The following is a 19,864-nucleotide window of genomic DNA, read 5'->3' as shown; positions in this document are numbered from 1 at the left end:
AAGCCCCTCCAACTTTCCCACTGGAAAACGATTTATTTGTATTGTATTTAAATTTATTTTGGGGCTGCCTTTAAGGATGGACCCTTTTGTGATGAGAGGCACTAGTATCAGTGTATGGAATTTTCTTATACAGTAGGTTATCTTTGGGCAATGTGGCTTTTGGGGAGGAATTTTGGGGCTATGTGAACAAGTCAGGCTCAGCCCACTTAGGTGCAAGGCATGCATGAAGGTCGGACTTGTCCTGAAGGACCTCCCCAGTTGGTGGCAACACCTCCCTGGATCTGGTTTCAAAGCCTTCAGTAGACTTGCCCATGCACTTGATCAGGCATCATGGCTAGCAGCTGATTAATATGAAAGCTCCCAAGTTGTTGGCTGCCAAAGGAGTAATAGCAGGAATGCTCAAGCTTCGAAATCTCCGGTCATTGCAGCAAGGCAGTTTCCTAAACCTCATCCCAAGCAGGGTCTGCCATACATATATATATCCCTGGAGGACCCTGCTTGGGATGGGGTTGCAATGACTCCATGTTGCTTGCTTCTCTCTCTTTCTCTCTCGGAGTGCAGCCACAACAGTGCGCACCTAGCATACTTGCTGCTTTTCTTTCTTCTCCCCGTTTTAGAGCTTGGACTTCGAAGCAAAGAAACAGTTCCTGTTGCAGGTCACAGTGGCCAACGAGGTCCCCTTTGTGGTGAAGCTCCCAACTTCCACTGCAACTGTGACCATCAACGTGGAGGATGTGAATGAGGCGCCGGTCTTTGTGCCTCCGATCCGGATGGCAGAAGTCTCCGAGGACATCCCGATGGGACGGGAGGTGGCCACGTACACGGCTCAAGACCCAGACAAGATGCAGCACCAGAAAATCACGTAAGCCGTTCTGTTGCTGGGTGCCTGGATGTCGGCCCCAGGGGTGGGTCATGGGACGGGCTCCCTGTGTCAGCTTAATGGCTCATTGACAGGTGGGTAGAGATTGATGATGGGGCTGATAGGCTTGCGAATCCAGCTTCAGGGTGCCGCAAGACTTCTCCACCTCTTGAGAACCCACTACCCGACTGGTTTGCCCTTCATCACTCAGTGCTCTGTCTTAATGAATGGAAACCTGGATGCTGGAAATGCAGAGCAGGGGAAATGCTACGTCATAATGGACCAGCTTAGGTTGAATATGCAAGCTTTGCAGAATATAAGGAGAACTAAAGCATTCTACTGTCTTAAGTTTCATAACAGGCATGCAGACTTTTGGATCAACAGAAGCTGGTCAGAAAATATTTTTTATTTTATGTATTTAAAATATTTAGATACCACTTCTTAGGGCATAGCCCTCACAAAGCAAGGTGCAACCAAAGGTGATCCAGCTGAGATGCATCTAAATAGACAAAAACACAGGGATCCAGTGTGAGAAGGAAGCACCAAGTCTCAGGAATTAACATCATAAAAATTGGTTTCAGCCTGTCCCCTGCTACCAATGTGTTCAAGTCACATTTTGAAGGCCTGCCATAGTTCCATAGGAAGGGAGTGCCAAAGCAGCAGGGCCACCACTGAGAAGGCTCCGTCCCTTGTGCCTGCCAGCCCACTTGATGGCACTTGCAGGCAGTGCCAGCGCCAGGTTTCGGAGGCCCCTTGGGCAAGACACCCTCCGTAGGCTCCTCCCTCTGTCAATCTGCCTTCCCACTGCCATTGGACTAGCTGCTGTTGCTCCTCCTTCCTTTCTCCATTGCTCCCGCTCGCTCACTTGACAGGCGGAGTGCCAGGGAGCAAGGAGGCCGTGACATCTGCTGCTGCTGCTCACCACCATTGGTGTGGGGGCCAGAGCACGAGGCGGGGCACATGCAGGCTGCAATGCTAAGAGGAGGAGCAAGGCCAGGGAGCTCTTGTCAGCGAGCCCCTGCGGGCGCGTGGGCCCTTGGCAGCTGCACAGCCGTACGTGCCCGTGATGCCAGCACTGCTTGCGGGCACTCTAGGAGGGCTTCTGTAGTCCATAATCGTACAGAATCGTGTGGGTGGAAGGCAGTCCATTAGATAAGGTTTTATCTTTGCATTCAGTGTCACAGCAAGCATGTGACACTGAAATTAAACACGTGGTGACAATCAGGTCTAAAGAAAAGATCAAGGGTAGGATAAGTTGCACCGCCAAAAGGGCTGGGAGGAACTGCACACACCTTTCCCACTGAGGATGGCTTTGACATGCAGGGAGGCTTTCTCCAGAGTTTGATCGAAACCAGCAACCTGGTGCCCTCCAGGTGTGTTGGGAGGGCAATTCCCATAATTCCCAGCCACAGTGGCTGTGTTGGCTGGGAATTATGAGTGTTGCAGCCCAACACAGCTGGAGGGTGCCAGGTTGGGGAAGGCTGATCTAAACTGAGAGCAGCTCAGCAGGTGGAGTGCACCGCCCGAGGAGGGGGCGGAATTTCTCCCTCCCTTTCTCCCAGAAGGGATCTTGGGATGGCAAAATCCTAGGAAATCAGGCGCACATGTGGCAACAGAAAAGTGAATGTGTTGGGAAGGGCGGAAGCTGTGTGCGCATAGAAAAACTAGATTGGTGGGCAGAGGGAAATTTTAATGAGCTTCCGCCACGCATTGAAAACTTGGTTGTTCAGGCAGGCATTTGGGGTAGGCTAGGGAAATTTTAGAAAGTGATGTTTTAATATGTAATTTAATTGTTTTTAAAATGTTTGTATTATTGTACATCGCCCAGAGTGGCTGGGTGACTGGCCAGATGGGCTATTAAGAAGTTTAATAAATTAAATAAATAGGGAGAAGCTCGAGCCAGCATCCCTGGCCTGCTCATTCATCACAAGCAGTTTTGACACAGGGTCTGGGGAGAGCCGGTGGCCTTGGGGCCAAAGTCCAGGGCCCTGTAGCCCGGCGGGGGGCAAATGACCACCCCAGAGAGTGGCAGATGATGAGGGCAGCAACAACAAATGGATGATGCTATGATTTTAATGTGTTTAAAATGCCAGAGTGCACATGCTCAAGATGTGTTGTGGGTTTGGCTTTGTTTTAAATATCAGGATTTGCAAACAGTTTTGTTGTTTTTGGTTGACTGTGTCAGGAATGTAGAAACAGTTGTGAAGTCTAAAATGCTGGTCTAGGAGTGGCAGAGAAGAAACATGAGTTGTGTGCTTCACCAGCCAAGTAATGTCCCTGGCCATCTAAAGGAGGCCCCCATGAGACCATGTAGTCCAGGGTCTGACATGGCCCCACTGTGCCACTGGGGAGAACAATGAAGCCACTGCACCATCTGTCACTTGAAATGGCGCAGCCCTAAAAGAGCTGTAGCACATGGTGTATATCTGCCTGCAGCATAATATGGGGCGGGGGTGGGTGGGTAGTTGCTTGCTGGCTTCCACCCTCCGCTTTTCCCTTTCCTTAGTTCCTTGGGATTAAATGTCTCCTCTCCCCTCAGGTACTCTATGGGCAATGACCCAGCGGGCTGGCTGGCCATCCACCCTGAAAACGGCATCATCACAGCCAAGGGCCACTTGGATCGTGAGTCCCATTACGTCCGGAACAACACCTATGTGGCCATTGTGCTGGCAGAGGATGATGGTAAAAGCAGGGTGGCTGGGGACGGGGGCTGGAGGGAGGCGGCGGCAGCGGCCTGGTCCTTGGTGGCCATTCCCTTGCGGTGGGGGGCATCAAAGGCATCTCTGTTGGTCTGAGCAACCAGCTGCCTGTGTGAGGGGCACATGGCGTCTGAGCTGCAGCCCCTCACGGGCTGTCACGAGAAACCACATCCCTGTCATGGCTGTTTATCTGGTTAGGCAGTGAGTGGGGGGAGGGCCGGAGGGGATCTGCAGCCTTCGAAAGGCAGGAGCTGGGGCACTCTTGAGGGCCCCCTGCAGCTGAGCCGGGGTGGAGGATGAGATGCTCTTAGCCTCTTCTACAGCTGAAGTCGTGGCAGGGTGGTGGTGGTGGCAGGGTGCGCATGTGTGTGACGTGCAAGGGACTCGGATCAACACTCCCCCCCCCCCCCGTTCTTGGGGAGAACGGTGTGAAAGCACACGTGGGTGTTGCATGCTCAAGATCACAGCCCAGACTCTTGCCACACATAAGTCACACATTCTGTACTTTAAAACAAACAAAACACAAAGCAGGCTCATGAGCCAAATTGTGCCAATTAATGCTGAACAGAGCATGCTGGTGTCGCCTTCTCCACGCTGTGTGTATTTTGAGCAGTGTTTTCACACTCTTCAAAAGCCAAAGCGAGTGGAATATCTCCGTGGCAGTTTGAACATCGATGTTAATATGTCCTTGATGTGCTTCAGTACGTTCTGCTTCAAGAACTTGGACACAGTGCAGATCCTCAGAATAAATATCGTAAATGCCAATAGTTGGCACAAATCTGAACGTTTTGTGCATGCCCTCGTTTCATTCTCTTTGTTCTGAACTCGCTATTTGTATTTGGCAAAATTTGGAGTCTTCTGCAAAGGGTGGTCGATCTGGGTAAAGGGGGGGCTGTTCTGGGGTGGAGGGTTGCTGGAGGCTGTGAGGGAGGGAATTGTGGCTACACAGGGCACAGGGGTCCTGCTCTTGGGCACTAGTGCTGCAGCATGCATGCCGTTACTTGGACTTTTTTCTGCAGCCTTATGGACCAGAAATGTTTGTTCTGAGTTCTTATGGTTTTAAATATTGCAGGCCTCATTTCTTTGCCTGGATATACACTTTTTAGATAAATAAAATGTTCTAAACTCTTTAAAAATCAATGCATGCTAGGCTTCTAAGATTCTGTGTAGAACTGCACACAGATACATTTATTTATTTACTTGTAATATTTTTTACCCTGCTCTTCAGTCCAAAAAGTGATTAATAATGAGACGGTCCCTGCCCTCAGCCTTACAGTCTAAAAGACATGACACAAAAGTGAAAAGGATGGGGAGGGAGGAGGAAAAAAGCAGAACTCAGGCACCAGTTCTTCGTTTCAGAGTTCCCATGGGGTTCTCTCTGGCAGGGAAGGGCACAACGAGCCCCCAGCAGCTGTTCCTTCCCTGGCCGACGCATGGGGCTCGCTTGGGCTCCCCCTTGCCCTGATCTTTATACATGGCAAATGAGCCCTGTGCTGCCCAGCCTCTTCTTCTCAGCTTCTAAAGCTGCCTTCCTCTCCCCCCCGAAACAGGCACCCCCCGGGCGACTGGGACGGGCACCCTCCTGCTGACGCTGCAGGATGTGAATGACAACGGCCCAGAGCCCGATCGGCGGGAGATCACTGTCTGCAACCGTGACCCGGTGCCCCAGCTGCTGCGTATCCTGGACAAGGACCTCCCCCCCAACACCTCCCCATTCCGTGCAGAGCTCAGCCACAACTCTGATGAAAACTGGGCTGTAGAGATGGATGCGAAAGGTGAGGAGGGCCCCCCCAGAAGAGAGTTCCTTGTCCAGGCCAGGAATCTTCTTTCTTGTGCCAGCAGTATGAAGCTTCTCCCCACCCCACTTTTCTGAATATGTTACTGCCTCTGGCTGGGACCTCCTGTTCCCTCTGGGCCAGAGGAATATCCGGGCAAGCCATCCCCCCTCCCAGTCCTCCTTGTCAGGGCTGCTGCTCTCCCGGCTGGCTGCTCCACACCAGAAGGGGCTGTTGCCCTCCCATCTGCTCCCCTGCAGCTTGTCATCCTCACTAGCCCCAAGCAAGCTGTCCCCTTGATTGGCTTGTGCGGGTTTCTTTGCACCGGGCGGCCCCCAAACGTTGGTGTCAACTTTGCACTCTCATTTCCCCGACTTCCAGAAAGCAAGCGTCCACATTCAGGATATGCCAGATGACAGACACTTTTATTCCCAAACATCGTCCTGCTCATGAAACAAGAACAGAGGAAGAGCCCTGTTCGGTCAGACCCAGGGTCCATCTAGTCCAGCGTTCTGTTGACACAGTGGCCTGCCAGCTATTGACTGGGAAGCCACAAGAAGGGCATGAGTGCACCAGCACCCTCCTGCCCATTTCCCCCAGCAACTGGTGTACACAGGCTTTCTGCCTCTGGTACTAGAGGTACCACATCACCATCAGGACTAGTCGCCATTGAGAGCCTTCTCCAGGAATTTGTCCAACCCCCTTTTAGAGCCATCCAAATTGGGGGCCATCACTATGTTCTGCAGCAGCGAATTCCATAGTTTGTGCTGTGTGAAGGACTTCCCTTCTTCTGCCCTGAATCTCCCACCAATCAGCTTCATGGGGTGACTCCACTGGGTCCTGGTATTTTGAGAGAGGAGAAACATTATTTTGGAATGTTTTACGCGCATGTGAGCAGCCTTCCCTTACCTGGCACTCTCCAGATGTGTTGGACTACAACTCCCAGCATCCCTCAGGCAGTGGGAGATGGGAGTTGTAGTCCAGCACATCTGGAGGGCACTAGATTGGGAAAGACTGAGATCTTTTTCAAGGCAGTCAATACAGTACACAAGTGAGAGGAACCGGCCTTGTCCCTATTCCACTGGACAGTCAGGGGGCCTCCGTTGGCTTGGTCAGAGGCATACCTTCCGTACCCATAATCCACTTCACCTGAAGTTGGAGGCCCAGGTCTCATCGCGCTAATTGATGCCCTGCTGTGCTTTCACAGGGGAAACGGCCATCTTGAAACTGCTGAAGCCCTTGAAGCAAGAGATGTACAAGGTTTACCTCCAGCTATTTGACAACCAGAACAATGAACAGTTGACAATCCTCGAAGCAACGGTCTGTGAATGCGAGGGGCAAGTGGAGCAGTGCCCAGTGCCGCTGCTGACTGGCGTTGGGGCGCCTGTAATCCTGGCCATCTTGGGGTCCATTTTGGCCTTGCTGAGTGAGTGTGCGAGACGCTCTCCTTCTACACGCTGTCAGAGTGGGAGAGGGAGCTGAAATACGGGGTGCCATGATCAGCCCAGTGATCTGCTTATATGAGCGGCAGAGGTGGGACTGTTCACTGGTGCAGGACAAGAGTGCTGCAGACCAGACTGATGCGGGGGTTAACATGGCTGGGGGGAAGGCTCGGAGTGGGGAGGGGAAGACGCTTCTCCAAGCCATCATCACTGGATTAGTCATCATAAACGGGTGTTCTGTTTTCTTCCTTCTCCCCGCCTTTTCCCACGCCCAAGCTTCCCCTCTATAACACTAAGGACTAGAAGCGTGGCTCCTTTCTATGAAAATGAAATGGGTGGTCTCTGAGGCTCTACCTGAGACATCGGGGCCCTTGCCTGGTTCTGCACTACATGCTGCATCCAGTGCTCACATCCATGGTCAGCAACAGTCATCCAGGGTAGCTTTGCCAATCCTAGCTGTCTTCACAGCACTCGATGTGGCACACGGTGCAGGACTGAGCGGGGAAAGCTGGGCCCCGCAACTTGTCCCTGATGAAAGAATGCCGGGTCACTCTTGGTCTGTGTGGCCCGGATTGGCCTGCTTCAGCCTTCCCCAAGCTGCTGCCCTCCAGATGTGTTGGGCTGCATGTTCAGTGACCATGCTGGCTCAGGATTATGGAAGCTGTAGTCCAGCCAGGCTGGGGAAGGTGGGTGTACTGTGTACTCTGGTGGGCGGTGGTTCTCCAGGGTCCTGGGCTGAGAGAGGCCTCCCCCTCCCTGCTTCCTGCATCCTGCATCTTTGGGCTGGAGATGCCGGGCGGTGGGCCGCCAGGGCCGGGCCTTAGGCCCACTTCCAAGGCCGCCAGAGGACCACCCAGAGAGTAGCAGGGCAGCAGAAGCAAGCTCTGCTTTGTTCCTGTAGTTGTGTTGGGCCTGTGATTCAAATGGGCTTACAATGCAAAGCTGCACTTGCTCGGAGTCGTGTTTTTCCAAAAAAAACCCCAGGGGTGGCCAGCAGCTCTGTTGTTCTAACATCAGGAATGTAGAAGCAGAGAGGAAAGAGGCCTGTCTGCAGTAGTTCGCATGGCTGTCAGGGGGCCCACGAGACCCATGGGGGGCCCATGAGACCACGAAGCCCCGGGCCTGGAAGGACCTCGCTGCGCCACTGGCGCCGGAACGGAACCGGGGCCCCTCTGCGTGCCAGGCGGGGCTCTGCCGCTGATCCGCAGGCCCACAGCGCTCTCCGCAGACCATCCTCTTCCCCTCTCTGAATCCCTGGGGCAAAAGTGGAGGCGAGGCGGCGCCGCCCCACAAGACCCAGAGCCCTTTGGTGTTACTGCAGAGCTGGTCAGGCGGGCGGCCCTGCTGCCCCTTGGCCAGCCTGGCTCCCGGCAAGACTCCGATGCCTCTGCCCCGCTCGCCCGCCCGCCCGCCCGCCCCGGGAGAAGTGCCTGCTGAGCCTTGTCTGTTTCTGGCCTCTTCCAGTTCTGCTGCTGCTGCTGCTGCTCTTCGTGAGGAGGAGGAAAGTGGTGAAGGAGCCGCTGCTCCTTGCAGAAGAAGACACGCGGGACAACGTCTTCTACTATGGCGAAGAGGGCGGCGGGGAGGAAGACCAGGTGGGCACATGGGGCCTTGGCCCACGGAAGGGGGGGCAGCCGTGCAGCTCCCGTCCCCGACACCACAGCAGAATCAGTCCAGGCGCCTCCAGGGGTTAGGAGGAGGAGGCTCTCCTCTCCCTCCTCCCCAGGCCCCTCGTCAGCTTCCTCTCAGAACCGCAAACTGCCCGCAGCAGCCAGCCCCAAACTGCACGGAGAGCGGTGCCCTGTGCCGTCTGTCCCGGACTGACCTAGCAGACATTCGTTGCTTGGCAGTCCTGCTCGTTGCGGCATTGCAGGGGCTCTGGAAGGCGCCTCGCCCCCTGCCCCTGAGGCCAGGACTGGAGACCTGTGCCCTCCCTTGCCAGTACTCGGCTGGCAGAATGAAGCAGGGGAGATGAGCGATGGGGAGCGCTGCCTCGCAAAGCGCCAAGCGCCAACCTTGGAACCCTTCCCTTTCCCTCTGCTCTGAGCCTGTGTCAGACTCCAGCCCCACGGTCGGTGCCGGTCGGAGCGTGACGGCGGGCAGTCTGTCCCTTCAGCCACCCGCTTCCCTTTTTCATTGTTCCCATGGGACTGGGAGGGAGGGGAGAGTGTTCTTTCTCAGCTATAGCTGCATGCCGGGGGTGGGGTGGGGGTAGGCAGGGGAGACCTCCGCCCCACCCCTGCTACCACTGAAGCAGGCAGGCGAGCAGGTGGGGGAGCAGCAGACCTCACTGCTGGCTTGGAATTAAACTCGAGGCGGAGGAGAACTTTGGGGACCGCAGTCCTGGCTTCGTATTTGGGGCAGATGCTACGAGACGTCAGCCGCTCTGTTTCCCGGCTGAGAAGTGCCTTGCTTTGGTGGTGTTGCTGCAGCTGACTTGCCTGTCAGCTGTGCGCGCTGCTCTTGGCTGAGCCGCTTTGCTTCGAGCGACGGTGAGGTCGCTGGGAGGAGCAGAGGGCTCTTGCCCAGGATCGCTGGGGTGGGGCAAGATTGATGCCCCCCCCCCCCCGCGCGCACGTGCCGGTGTGCTGCCCTCGGCGCCCGTGCCCTGCCCTCGGCGCCCGTGCCCTGTGACACTCCTTGGCAGCGCCGTCTCTCTCCCCCCTCTGCAAGGACTACGACCTCAGCCAGCTCCACAGAGGCCTGGATGCCCGTCCAGAAGTCATCCTCCGGAATGATGTTGTGCCCACCCTTCTGCCAGCCCCGCAGTACCGCCCGCGCCCTGCAAACCCAGATGAAATTGGCAATTTCATCCATGAGGTAAGGTTGCAAGAAGAGAAACATGCAGAAAGGGACAAAAAGGTAACGCAGCTGTCTAATTTGGAGTGTGTGTGGTACATTTTTTTCCTGTATGCTATCTCCAGTATCTGAGGCAGCGAGCCTATGTACACCAGTTGCTGGGGAACATGGGTGGGAGGGTGCTGTTGCACTCGTGTCCAGTTTGTGAGTTTCCTGTGGGCAGCTGGTTGGCCACTGTGGGAACAGAATGCTGGACTGGATGGACCCTGGGTCAGATCCAGTGTGTCTCTTCTTATGTTCTCATGTTCTTATCCTTTGGTCCTAAGAGGCTTCCAGAATTGGGTCCTTTTAGCTCAGTTCAGTTGACGTTGATTGGCAGCAGTGAAAGATGGGTGAGAAATTTGCTCAGTGCATGTTTATTTACTTTTATTTTATTTAAAATATTTCTAGGCCGCCTTTCAGAGCAAGAGCCCTCCAGAGGTGGCTTACAGAATAAAGTTCCAAACAGTCAATAAAGCAAAAATTAATAAAATCAGTTAACGCCAGCAATAAACCATCTAGTCTAGATAGTAATAAAAATCTAAATCACAATTGTAGCAAAACCCCCAAAACAGTCCAATAAAACATAGGAAAATTTCAGTGCGAACTTAACAAATTCACACTTCCAGAACTGAAACACAAACTGGAACGTGGCTTGGCATCGAAATCCGTACATTTCCGAAGTTTGCGATGCAGTTCACAAAACAATGTGCACAAAAATGTTTTCTTTGTTGGTAAATTGTTTGGGGGAATCCTGTATGCTTGAAGAAGTGCACACAAAAATGTATAGGTACACATTTTCTTGTGGGCTTGTTAAAAAATGGAATTTGCAGTCCAGAACTGGGATGGAACAAACAACATTGGGAAAATGAGGGCCTGAGTGAAGTCAAGTGTGGCCGATTGGCCTATCTCCAGCAGTCACCGTCTTGGGTGTCTTGGAAGGGGGCCTTTTCCAGCCCTGCGATTGCAGATGCCTGGAACTTGGAGGTGCCTGGCCTGAATTTGGGAACCTCCTCGACCTGCCCATCAAGCCGCTGTGCTGCCCCGCCCTCCCGCTCCTCCCTCACCCTCCTGCAAGGCACGGAGCTCGCCCAGCCGTAAGAAGCAGCCCTCCCATCTTCCGGTTGTCAGTGTTTGCTTGGGAGAGAAACAGGCCTCTTTCCCAGCCACAGCAGCGCCTTCCCAAGAGGCTTGTGGCCTTCTCCTCCAGGCAGCCTCCCCCCGCCGGGGTTTGTGGTCGAGCACAGCTGGAGGGCCCCGGGTTGGGCCTGGCTGCCTGAAGGCGGGGGTTGTGAGCCTGGCCCTCTGCTCCTGGGCCCGGTGGACGTTGGTTCGCATTGCCTGTGCCAAAGAGGCTCTTCCCCCAATGGAGAGGTGCTGAGCTGTCGGTCTCTTCCTCCCGCAGAACCTGAAGGCGGCTGACACGGACCCCACCGCGCCCCCCTACGACTCCCTGCTGGTGTTTGATTACGAGGGCAGCGGCTCCGAGGCGGGCTCGTTCAGCTCCCTCAACTCCTCTGGCTCCGACCAGGATCAGGATTACGACTACTTGAATGACTGGGGCGGCCGCTTCAAGAAACTGGCCGACATGTATGGTGGGGGAATGGAGGACTGAGGGCCGTGGCTCACTTCCGTCCCTGCTGTGGGCACCTCTGCCAGAGCCCCGTGCCCCTGCTCCTCAACCAGGCCCCCCTCTTCCCTGTGCTGGCTGCTGCCCACTTGCCAAAGTCACTGCATCACCGTGCTGGGCCCCTGGTGGCCCGTGTGGCCATGGGACTTCCCAAGGAGACCACCCCTCTCAAAGCCTTTTGGGGGAGGCCCTGAACCTGCCTCCTGGCACAGCATTTTGCTTCCTCCAGCAATGTGCCTCGGAGGCCTTTGGGCCAGACAAGCCACAGCCTCCCTGTGTTACCTGCTGGAGTGCCTCTAGGTGATGGTGCCATCCCGTGCTGAGGAACCTGGGGGCAGGCAGGGAGGCCCAAATTCCACCCCCAGACTCCAAGGGTCAGAAGACGCCTGATTCTTGCTGCTAGGGCAGGCCCCTGTTCCCTGGTCTCCGTCTGGAGCCTCTGTGTGTGAGGCAAGGATGGCCTCCGAGGGGGCAGGTGTGATGCAGAGGGATAGTGTAGCAGTGTGTGTGCTGTAGTGGGTCAGTTTTCCCCAGATGCCCCCAGTCAGCCCCACAAGTGCCAGCAGCCTTCCCAGAAACTCTCTTTGCTGCCTTTTTTTATAAGTGTATCCTAAGTGCTCCTAGGTCAGTTGGGGTTTTTTGTACTGTGTATAAAATAGACTTGGTGATAAACTAAAAGATGGGACAATCAGGGTGTAAAGTTTTAATAAAGGATTTTCTTTTTTAATGTGAGTGTTCTTCCCTGAGCTTGTCTGGGGTGGGCCCTGGCAGAACGTCATCCGTTGGAGTTCCTTGGGGCCAGGAAGAGGCCAATCACTTGCTCACTCCTGTAGGGACAAGATCCGCCATGTTCAGGGTCCTACTCTCCGCCCTTTGGCTGCTCTTCCCCCTGGGCTTCAGCATCCCCTCCCATTGGCCTAGGCTGGCCTTCTCCAACCTGGTACCCTCCAGATGGGTTGGACTACAGCTCCCATCACTCAGCCATCAGCCATTCCGTCTGGGAATGATAGAAGTTGCAGTCCGATGCAGCTGCCCAGGGTGACCTCGGCATGCTCAATCCTAAGCAAAAACAAGCGGCCAGTATCCCGCTTCCCCGCCATGCTCTCTTCCGCAGTGGCACAGAACACGCCCGATTCTGCTGGTGCCCTTCAGCTTGTGTTCACACCACCCACCCAGTTTGCTTTTCAAAAATCCTGTCTTCACAGCTTGGGATCAGGTGTGCCACTCTGCATGGCTCAGTTCTCCCAGGGCCAGCGTCAGAGGTAGGCATAGTTGGGCAGCGGCCGAGGGCCTGTTGGCAAGAGCCCCGGACTTGCTGCTCCTCTTGCTGCTCGCTCTGGCCCCGACCGTGGTGGGGGTGCGGATGCTGCGGCCACCTTGCTCTGCCTGTCGAGCAGGAAAGTGGGAGCCATGAGGAGAAGGGAGCAGAGCAGCAAGAACAGCTGGCGACTGGTGGTGAGAAGGTCGGCTCACTGAGGGAGGGTCTCATTCAGGGCGCATGGGCCAAGGCCTCCGAAACCTGGAGCCAGTTCTGCCTGCTGCCAAGTTCTGGATGGGAGACCCGTGGTCTGAGCCTGCCCTGTAGCATGTTACACTCCATGCAGCAGCAAGCACACGCTGTCTGGCGTGGCTCCTGCCTCTTGCCTGTGGCCCTCCTCCCCCTCTAGCGAGGCAGCTGTGTCCCCCCACCCATGCCTCCCACCTCCCTGCAAACTTTCCCATCCATCAGCACTGCAGCTCATGGGATGAGGCTCCCCAAAGCAGACTGTGGCCAAGGCCACTTCTCCACGACAACTGAGCCAGCAGAGATGGGGGGGGCGCCGCCGCACTCCCCCTCTCATCTTTCCCCAGGAGTGAGCAGCCCTACAGAAAGCTTTCCCCGGCTGCCTCCGCAGCAAGGGCCACGAGTGCTTGGCTGGCGCTGAGGCCGGCTGAGCTGGGCCCTTTGGAATGCGCCAGGAGTGGTGCCTGCTAGGATCGGAATAAATACATTTCCATAAGGGCCCGGCCCTGTTGTCGTTGGCCCCACCTGCCACTGGAATGCAGGCCCTGGAAGCTTCTCCAAAATGGAATTCAGCCCTCTGGCTGAAAGAGGTTCCCCACTCCCTGTTCTGGAGTCGGCGGTCATCCTCGCCTCGCCCCTCAAACTCTAGGAGCGTCGGAAGCTGCCTTGCACCGAGTCCGACCCCTCGTCCGCCTAGCCCAGTGTTGTCGGCGCTGGCTGGCGGCAGAGGCTCTCCCTCCCAGGGCTCCAGGCAGGATTCCTTCCCAGCCCTCCCCGAGATGCTGCCGGATCGGGCCAGACGGCCCCTCCCTCCACCCGGCCCTCTCCAGCTGGTTTTCCCACCGACCCTCCCTCCCCTGTCCTGCTGGGATTTTGCTGTGCTGCGGCCTTGTTGATCTCTTCCCAGACCAGCTCACGGCTTCAATTAGATAAGGGTTCAAAAATGCAGCAAACGAGGGTGGCGAATTGCAGCCGCCATGTGGATGATGAAGCAAGAGCCCCTCCCGCGCTTCTGCAGGGCCCCGAAATGAGGGGCCTGCCTACTCCCTAATGCAGCCTTCCCCAACCTGGTGCCCTCCAGATGTTTTGGAATCCAACTCCCATCCGCCCCAGCCAGCCTGGCCAAGGCTGAGGGAAGTTGTTGTTCGACAACATCTGAAGGAGCACAGGTTCCCCAGTCGTCTTGTAGATCAGGGTGGGCAATTTCTGGGAGCTGGGAGGTACATTATTATCTGAAGGATTGCCTCCTCCCATGTGTGCCTGCCCGGACCCTAAGATCATCTTCAGCGGTCCTTCTGTGGGAGCCCCTGCCAAAGGCAGGTGGCTACCAAGAAGAGGGCTTTTTCTGTTGTGGAATGGGCTTTCCAGAGAGCCCATTCACCTGGCATCTATGTTGTGTTCTTTCTGGTACCAAGTGAAGACCTTTTCATTTTCCCAGGCATTTTAGTCTTTTGGCACTGTTGTTTTAACTCTGTTATTTTATTTTACATCTCTGCATTCCTGTGAGGTTTTAGTTTGGTTTGTCCTTTCACACTGTTTTAGGTTTTTACATTTTATGTATTTTGTGGTTTTAATTGTTGTGAACTGCCCAGAGAGCTGCGGCTATTGGGCAGTATAGAAATGTAATTAATTAATCGCCCCCCCCAAACCCACCTGGGGCTGCCCCCTTCCCCCCCCCAGTGCTGAATTTGCTGCGGAAATTACCACTGATGGGGCAAATTTGGCAGCAGGGGAGGGGGACTGGGACTGTGAAAGTGTGCGGGGGGGCACACGTTCAGCCCACATATTGCACACCCCTGTTGTGGATGGATGCAAGGTGTGCACAGCTGTTAGTGGCCCTCAGCAAATTCAACATGCAGGGATATCGCTCTTTTTAACAGTGCTCTCAAGTGGTGAGTGCCAACAGAACTGTAGCCAAATGGGGGCCTCTGAGAAACACAAGAGGGAGGTACTGGCATGCTCAGGGGAGCCGAGTCCTAAGAAGTATAAACATGTTTTTTAAAAAAAACCCTACAGAGGCAACAAAAACCAAAACACAGCTTGGTGAGGACAAGCATGCTTTGTAGCCCAATAACAAGCGTTCCCTGGGCAAATTACAAAGAATGAAATACAAAATAAATTGTTTAAAAAGAATAAAATGCAATACAAAATGAAAGACAGCACAGGGATAAATATATGAACATCCATATGAAGCTTTTTTAAAAACCACCACGCTCTACAATGCTTGGGAGAAAAGAAAGGTCTTCTTGTAGGCCCCTTTTTCTATGAAAAGTTATCCATGTAGGCACGTGGGGAGGGCATTCCATAAATGAGGCGCCACCACTGAGAAGGCCCTCTCTCTCATAGCCACCAGCCCAGCTTCCCTCAGTGGGAGCACCCAGAGGATGGCCTCTGAAGATGACCTAAGTGTCTCAGCAGGTGCCCACAAGAGGAGGTGTTCCTTAGGGTGTCAAAGGTCAACACCAACCCGTTGAGCTCATTGGGCCCGCCTATGGATTGAGGCTGCAGGCTGGCACCCCGGCAGGGTTCCTGGGCACAGACCTGCCTCCTGGTCTCCCGCAAGCAGCTGCGGCTGTGCGAGATGCAAGGGGTGTCACAGCCTGCGCTGCAACATGCAAGCAATGCTGGAGCACCTCTCCCCAGTTGCCTGCTGCCCCCACCCCATCCAGCCACCCATCGCCACTTGAGTCGTTTGTGCGGTTGGGCTGCCTGTGAGTTTTGGAACTCTCCCTGTGCTGCCTGAATCAACGCCCTGGGCCTGAGTGGAGTCTGGGGTCCGGCGGCTCTTAGGCACACAAAATATGTGTGGCGGGGTGCGGGAGGATGTAAAGTTGGGGGTAACAATGGACGAAGGCTCATGCAGCGCAATGGAGAGAACAGCTCTGATAGCGCCCAGTAAAAGTCTTCAGACACATGTAGGAAGGAAGCCAGACTATGAAGCACATGGTCTTCGATGTCTGTATACTAATGCCCAGAGTACGGGAAACAAACAGAACGAACTTGAGCTCTTAATACAGGAAATTATGACTTGATAGGTATAACTGAGACTTGGTGGGATGACTCTCATGACTGGAATTCAGCAACTGAAGGATATAACTTGTTCAGAAAGAACAGGAGGAACAGAAAGGGAGGTGGGGTTGCACAGCATGAGAAAAATACTTATCTCTGCACAGAAATACAGGAGGAGGAGCTTGGTAGCCCCATCGAGAGCATCTGGATCAAAATAAATGGAGCAAAGAATTAAAGGAACCTGGTGATCGGAGTCTACTACCGGCCACCCAATCAAGGAGAAGATGAGGATGAAACTTTTGAAAAGCAAATTGCCAATGTTTCAAGGAAGCATGATGTAGTAGTAATGGGGGACTTCAATCTCCCCAATATTTGTTGGGAGACAAATTCTGCAAAACATGGCCCCTCTAGGAAATTCCTGACTTGTGTGGCGGATAACTTCTTCCTACAGAAAGTAGAGGAAGGAACTAGAGGATCGGCTATCCTTGACTTGATCCTAACAAACAGAGATGACTTAGTGGATAAAGTAGCAGTTACAGGAACTCTGGGGGAAAGCGACCATGTTGTACTTGAGTTCTTGGTTCTAAGGGAAGCAAAAACCGAGTGTAGTCAAACGCGTACCCTGGATTGTAGGAAAGCCGATTTTAATAAACTCAGAACAATGATCAGTAAGGTCCCATGGCAAGCGACGCTAACGAGAAAAGGAGTCCAAGATGGGTGGGAGCTTTTAAAAAAGGAAATTCTCAAGGCACAATCACAAACCATTCCAACAAGAAGAAAAGGTGGAAGACAACAGAAGAAGCCAATGTGGCTTCACAAAAAGCTTAGAGATGACCTGAAAACAAAAAAGGACACATATAGGAAGTTGAAAGAAGGCCAAGCAACAAAGGAAGAGTACAGGCAGGTAACACAGAATTGCAGGGATGGCATCAGGAAGGCTAAAGCTGAGAACGAGCTGAGGTTAGCGAGGGATGCTAAAAGCAACAAAAAGGCTTTCTTCAGCTATGTGCAGAGTAAAAGACAGAGGAAATAATGGTTGTTCAGCTATTCAATAAGGATGGCAAAACGATAACAGATGACAAAGAAAAGGCAGAGGTGCTCAATTCCTACTTTGGCTCAGTCTTCTCCCAAAAGAGGGTCTATGACCCCCCTGGCAAAGGCGAAGTCCAGGCTGAAGGGGCAGGATTGCAGCTTGAGATCGATAGGCATATGGTCAAGGAACACCTAATTCCTTTGAATGAGTTCAAATCTCCAGGGCCAGATGAACTGCACCCGAGAGTAATAAAGGAACTGGCAGAAGAACTCTCAGAACCGCTGTCTATTCTCTTTGAGAAATCACGGAGGACGGGTGAAGTGCCAGATGACTGGAGGAGGGCTAATGTTGTCCCTATCTTCAAAAAGGGTAAAAAGGAGGAACCTGGGAACTACAGACCAGTCCGTCTGACATCAATCCCTGGGAAAATTCTGGAGCAGATGATAAAGCAATCCATCTGGAAGCACCTTGAAAACAATGCAGTGATGACTTGAAGCCAACATGGATTTGTCAAGAACAAATCCTGCCAGACGAATCTGATCTCATTTTTTGATCAGGTAACCTCCTTTGTGGACTGTGGGAATGCTGTGGACAGAATATACCTTGACTTCAGCAAAGCTTTCGACAAAGTGCCCCATGATATCCTGATGAGCAAACTAGCTCAAAGTGGGCTAGACGAAACAATGATCTGGTGGATCCACAGTTGGCTACAGGATTGGACTCCAAGAGTGCTTATCAATGGGACCTTCTCAAACTGGGGAGAGGTAACGAGTGGGGTACCGCAGGGCTCAGTCCTGGGCCCAGTGCTCTTCAACATTGTTATTAATGACTTGGAGGAGGAGGTGCAGGGAATGCTGATACAATTTGCAGATGACACAAAATTGGGCGGGATAGCTAATACTTTGGAAGACAGAAACAAAATTCAAAGTGATCTGGATAGACTGGAGCGCTGGGCAGAAAACAACAGAATGACCTTTAATAGGGATAAATGCCAAGTTCTGCGCCTAGGAAAAAGAATCCAAATGCACAGTTACAAGATGGGGGATAGGTGGCTCAACAACACGACAAGCGAGAAGGATCTTGGAATTGTTGTCGATCACAAGCTGAATATGAACCAACAATGTGATGTGGCTGCAAAAAAGGCAAACGCCATTTTGGGCTGCATTAATAGAAGCATAGCTTCCAAATCCCGGGAAGTACTAGTTCCCCTCTACTCAGCACTGGTTAGGCCTCATCTGGAGTATTATGTCCAGTTCTGGGCACCACACTTTAAGAAGGATGCAGACAAACTCGAGAGGTTTCAATTGAGGACAACGAAGCTGATCAGGGGACCGGAAACAAAGCCCTATGAGGAGAGACAGAAAGAACTGGCCATGATTAGCCTTGAGAAGAGAAGACTGAGGGGATATATGATAGTGCTCTTTAAGTATTTGAAAGGTTGTCAGAGAGAAGATGGCCAGGATCTCTTCTTGATCATCCCAGAGTGCAGGACACGGAACCATGGGCTCAAGTGAAGGAAGCCAGATTCCGGCTGAACATCAGGAAAAACTTCCTGACTGTAAGAGCAATACGACAATGGAACCAGTTACCTAGGGAGGCAGTGGGCTCTCCCACACTGGAGGCGTTCAAGACGAGGCTGGACAGCCATCTGTCAGGGATGCTCTGACTTGGATTCCTGCATTGAGCAGGGGGTTGGACTCGATGGCCTTGTAGGCCCCTTCCAACCCTACTATTCTATGATTCTATGAAGCAGGGGCTGTGTGGGGATGTTTGAATTTTAAGCCCCCACCTGCCTCTTGGGTGGAGGCCAGGAAATATTTAGAACCGTGTAACCCCAAAGCAAATATAACCCCATGTAACCTTAAAACAAATATTGAAATAAGCACACATTTTAAGAAGGAAGGTGCAGAAATGAGCCACCCTGATCATCGTCCCTCGGCACAAGTTCCTTCCCCAACAAAGAGGTCTTCTGCTGGTTGCAGATTACCCAACCTCTGGCTTCCTCTGGGCAGTAGGGAGCTCCAAAGACACCAGGAACGCCTCTGGGCACAGCATTGGCCGGGGCAGATGTGACACCCAGAAGGCACCACCAGAGGACACCCTCCCTTCCACTGGAGAGAGAGGCCAGTCCTTGCAGGGCCAAAGTCTTTGCAACCTTACTCAGGCAGAGAAACTAAAACAAACACTTACCCCAAGGGCATGTTTATCAGGACAATCATAGAAACAGCCTCACTCAGGCCGGTCTCCAATTTATTGCCTCTATAGTTTAACAGATTACGGCTGCAATCCTATACTTGCTTGCTTGGGAGTAAGCCCCACTGAACTCAGTGGGCCTACTTTTGAATGGATATGGAGAGGATTGCACTGTGAGATATTCAGAATCTTAACTACATCAGTGTGGTGTAGTGGCTAGAGTGCTGGACTGGGAGCTGGGAGATCTGGGTTCTAGTCCCCACTCGGCCATGGAAGCTCACTGGGTGACTTTGGGCCAGTCACAGACTCTCAGCCCAACCTACCTCACAGGGTTGTTGTTGTGAGGATAAAATGGAGGAAGGAGGAGGATCATGTACGCTGCCTTGAGTTCCTTGGAGGAAAAAAGGCGGGATATAAATGCAATAAATAAATAAATAAAATAAATAAGCTTAGACAGCAAATTGTGCCCCCTTAAGCACAACTATGACTCAGTTTTTAAAAATGATACATCAACATTGGGCAGGAGGGATGGCTGACACTATACACTATCAAAACATGGATCCAACAGCTTCCTTTTAGGGTTTTGATATAAGCAGTAATGGAGGACATATTGAGGTGGGTCTTCAGCCACTTCTGTACCAAGTCCTTGCAGAAAAGGAGACGCCATTAAACATCTCAACTTCACCCATCAGCTGAAAGTGGAGTGAAAGAAGTGGTTGCTCTAAGCCAGCCTTCTACAACCCGGTGCCCTCCAGATGTGCTGGACTGCAGTTCCCATCATTTCCAGCCAGCATGGCCATTGGGGGTTGCTGCCCAACACAGCTGGAGGACACCAGGTTGGGGGAGGCTAGCTTAAAGCAAAGGGAATTCAGTTCATTCCAA

General features: G+C 53.1%; 1 protein-coding gene across 1 annotated transcript in view; it reads left to right on the top strand.

Moving 5' to 3' along the window:
* The window catches only part of CDH3 (cadherin 3), a 28,079-nt gene extending 16,109 nt beyond the window's left edge, over positions 1-11,970 (top strand). The window contains exons 10-16 of the mRNA XM_084812629.1: positions 618-862; positions 3,399-3,541; positions 5,109-5,333; positions 6,541-6,759; positions 8,240-8,370; positions 9,449-9,595; positions 11,019-11,970. Coding sequence (XP_084668755.1) covers positions 618-862; positions 3,399-3,541; positions 5,109-5,333; positions 6,541-6,759; positions 8,240-8,370; positions 9,449-9,595; positions 11,019-11,228 — 1,320 coding nt within the window. The 3' untranslated portion in view covers positions 11,229-11,970. The remainder of the gene's footprint in view (positions 1-617; positions 863-3,398; positions 3,542-5,108; positions 5,334-6,540; positions 6,760-8,239; positions 8,371-9,448; positions 9,596-11,018) is intronic.
* Positions 11,971-19,864: the final 7,894 nt, after the last annotated feature.

Source organism: Heloderma suspectum, chromosome 8 (genome assembly GCF_057233095.1).
Source record: "Heloderma suspectum isolate Gila_16-S chromosome 8, 16-S_ref, whole genome shotgun sequence".
NCBI classification, from domain to species: Eukaryota; Metazoa; Chordata; class Lepidosauria; order Squamata; family Helodermatidae; genus Heloderma; species Heloderma suspectum.
Note: the sequence above shows the minus strand (reverse complement) of the source record. Positions and strands in the feature narration are given on the sequence as shown.